This window comes from Cucurbita pepo, chromosome 9 (genome assembly GCF_057944985.1).
Source record: "Cucurbita pepo subsp. pepo isolate OVF chromosome 9, ASM5794498v1, whole genome shotgun sequence".
Classification (NCBI taxonomy): Eukaryota; Viridiplantae; Streptophyta; class Magnoliopsida; order Cucurbitales; family Cucurbitaceae; genus Cucurbita; species Cucurbita pepo.
This window is the reverse complement of record NC_141806.1, coordinates 2941402-2944196: the sequence shown is the minus strand read 5'-3', so window position 1 is coordinate 2944196 and position 2795 is coordinate 2941402. Positions and strand designations below refer to the sequence as shown.

Sequence of the window (2795 nt, the reverse complement as noted above, 5' to 3'; positions counted from 1 at the left end):
GTGGATTTGGGGGCAGTCCCACATCAATGGGAGGAAGGAAAGAGTGCCAGCGAGGACGCTCGGTCTCGAAGGGGGGTGGATTGTGATGGAAACAGAGCTTTTAAAGTTTTGAGAGGAAGCCCGAAAGGGAAAGCCCAAAAAGAATAATATCTGTTAGCGGTGGATCGGGGCTGTTACACCTACAGGTTACCATTTAAAGAACAAAATAGTTCGATTCTCGATTTCCAATGGATTGAAACAGACAAACCGGTTGCTCGTTAAGAATAAAATTAAGGTTTGTAATGATTATTAATGATTATTAATGATGATTGTTTAATTAAATGAAGTGGGCCTCCCAATCCTTGATGAAGAATCAGCAGCCTTGCCACCAGCTGCAAAGAGCTTAGCAATCTCCAGCTGAGTGTTAGCAATAATCTCTGTTCTTTTCAGATCCATTTCTCCTCTTTTAGCCTCTGCTTCAGCTCTCATCCTTTCGATATCCCTCATCATCTCCATTCTCGTTTGCTCCGACCTCGTCACGACCTCGGCTAGCCACCGAATGCTGCTAGCAATCTCATCCAGCTCGTCCGACATCCTCGTTTTCTTCTTCTTCTTTTTCTTCGTCTTCTTCGCTTTTGGTTGTTGTTTCGATCTTAGCTTCTCGTTGTCGCTGTATGGCATTGCTGGTGTGCTACTGTCTGTCTCCACTACAACGTTGTTGTTGTTCTTGTTCTTTTCCTCCTTATCTGATACTCTTGTTTCATCAACTCCATCCTCCTGTTAATAATGTCAACTCATAACATTGTATTTTGTCTCAAAAATACCTCAAAACTTTCAAAAATACTATTCTTCCAAAAAATTTTAAAATAATTTTAAACTTTCGAAAGTATTTCAAAAACACCCTTAAACTTTTAGAAATTTCATTAATGCCTTTCACCTCTTGAAAATTTTAAAAATACAGTTACGGTTAGTAGTATATTTTTTAAAAAATACTCGTAAACTTTTAAAAATGACATTAATACCTTTAAACTTTATAATAAATAAAAGTTTATATTTACAGAAACGATATATCTATATTTTAAAGGTATTAAGGCTAAAAACTTTTTTTTTAACTTTATTTTAAAGATTACGAGTGTTAATATTAATTTTAAAAATTTATGGGTATTTCAGAAACGTGGTACTGACAATTCTTTCTATGTATTTTCGGTAAGGGTGATTTTGTATTTTTTTAAAAAAGTTTTAGGTATTTTTAAAATTAAATTTTTTTAAAGATATTAATGTATTTTTTTAAAGTTTTGAAATAAATTATTAATAATGGTATTTTTTTAATTTTAATTTTTTTAAGATTAAGGGTTTTTTTTTTTTTTTTTTTTTTTTTTTAAATAAAGTTTTAAGGGTATTATTAAAAGTTTAATTTTTTTTAAAAAAATATAAAAGTTGTAAATAATTTTATTAATTAAAAAAAAAAAGTAAAAGGGACAAAGAGCTATAGCCAATAAAAGTGGTTCAAAAGAGAAATCAATCACCTTTGGAATAATCCCATCAACACCATTAGATCCGAGACAATTCAGCGTAGCCGTGAAGGGCGGAGGAGACGGAGGAGGCGGCGGCGGTGGCGGTGGTGGTGGTGGCGGTGGCGCATCAACCAGAATCACCGACGTGGCAAGAGGAGGTGGTTGAGTGTTTCCCCGGAGCAAGAGATCAAGGCGATGATACAACGGCCAGGAGGAGGAAGCAGCGGCGGCGTCAACGGCGGAGGCCGTTTCGGAACGATACCGCTTCTTCATGGACTCAATTTTATTCTTACACTGCGTTTGAGTCTTAGGCGATTTGGTGAAGTTAGCCCTTGAAGAGACATGGCGAGCCACATCTTCCCAATCATGGCCTTTGAGTTTGGCTCTATTTCTAAGAACCCATTTGGATTCATAAGCTTCCAAGAGGGTGGCGACCGCGCCTTCGCTCCATTCGTCGCGTTTGAGGCGGTCGCCGACCGTGGAAGAAAGGGCTTTTTTTGGAGAAGGGTCGCCGTGCGTGGCGGCGGCGGAGGGAAGAGGGTGGTGGTGGTTTGTGTCGGAGATGGGTGGAGATGGAGTGGGGTTGATATCCATGGAAGAGAAGGGTTTGCATGCTAGGGCAAGAGGGAGTTTAGGTTTTAAGTTGCCCTTTTGTTAATTAGCTGCTAACATCTTCCAATGCCAAAAGGTTTGAGCTTTTGGGAATATGACCACTAGCGTTGTTGAGAGACAATTGGAGAATATCTTCCTAGTGGCCAACTATAAATGGGTATTAATTCTAAATTTCGATAGACGTTTTACGAGCACCCGAGCGTGATGATGAAGATTTGAACTTTTGACTATAAGAAAAAGTATGAACGTGATATTAGCTGTTGGTTTATGGTCTGGTCCATAAAAATGGATAATATTAAAAGAGTGAAAGATAGGTGGCAAAAGTGTCAAAAGGTTGACATTCTTTCGGTAGGGAGATTGTGTGATTTGTTCTAATAAACGATCGATAGAAAAAAAGATATCTTTGTTATGTACACTTTAATAACTTCAACCCATCGTTAGTAGATATTGTCCGTTTTGGCTTGTTACGCATCTCTGTTAGTTTCATGTTTTAAAACGCGTTTTTCTAGAGAGAGGTTTCCAAGCCCTTATAAGAAATGTTTTGTTCCTATTGTCAATCGATGTGGGATTTGATATCTCACAATCCATGCCCTCTTGGGGGCCTAGCGTCCTTACTGGCATGCCGCCTTGTGTTTGGCTCTGATACTATTTGTAACAGCTCAAATTCACTGCTAGCAGATATTGTTCGGG

The 2795-nt window shown here is 38.2% G+C and overlaps 1 protein-coding gene across 1 annotated transcript; it reads right to left on the bottom strand.

Annotated features, from left to right (window-relative positions):
• Positions 1–232: 232 nt before the first annotated feature.
• On the bottom strand, positions 233–2294 carry LOC111802115 (uncharacterized). Its single transcript, XM_023686374.2, has 2 exons — positions 1506–2294; positions 233–756 (listed from the first exon to the last, which is right to left on the bottom strand). The coding sequence occupies exons 1-2, from the start codon at positions 2085–2087 to the stop codon at positions 313–315; spliced, it is 1026 nt and encodes a 341-aa protein (XP_023542142.1). The 5' UTR covers positions 2088–2294; the 3' UTR covers positions 233–312.
• Between the last annotated feature and the right edge of the window lie 501 nt (positions 2295–2795).

Bases quoted from the DNA above. Each gene is read 5' to 3' on its own strand.
- LOC111802115 (XM_023686374.2), bottom strand. From the start codon at position 2,087: ATGGATATCAACCCCACTCCATCTCCACCCATCTCCGACACAAACCAC. The intron at 757-1,505 runs GTGATTGATTTC...CATTATTAACAG, and splicing joins TTGATGGGATTATTCCAAAG to GAGGATGGAGTTGATGAAAC.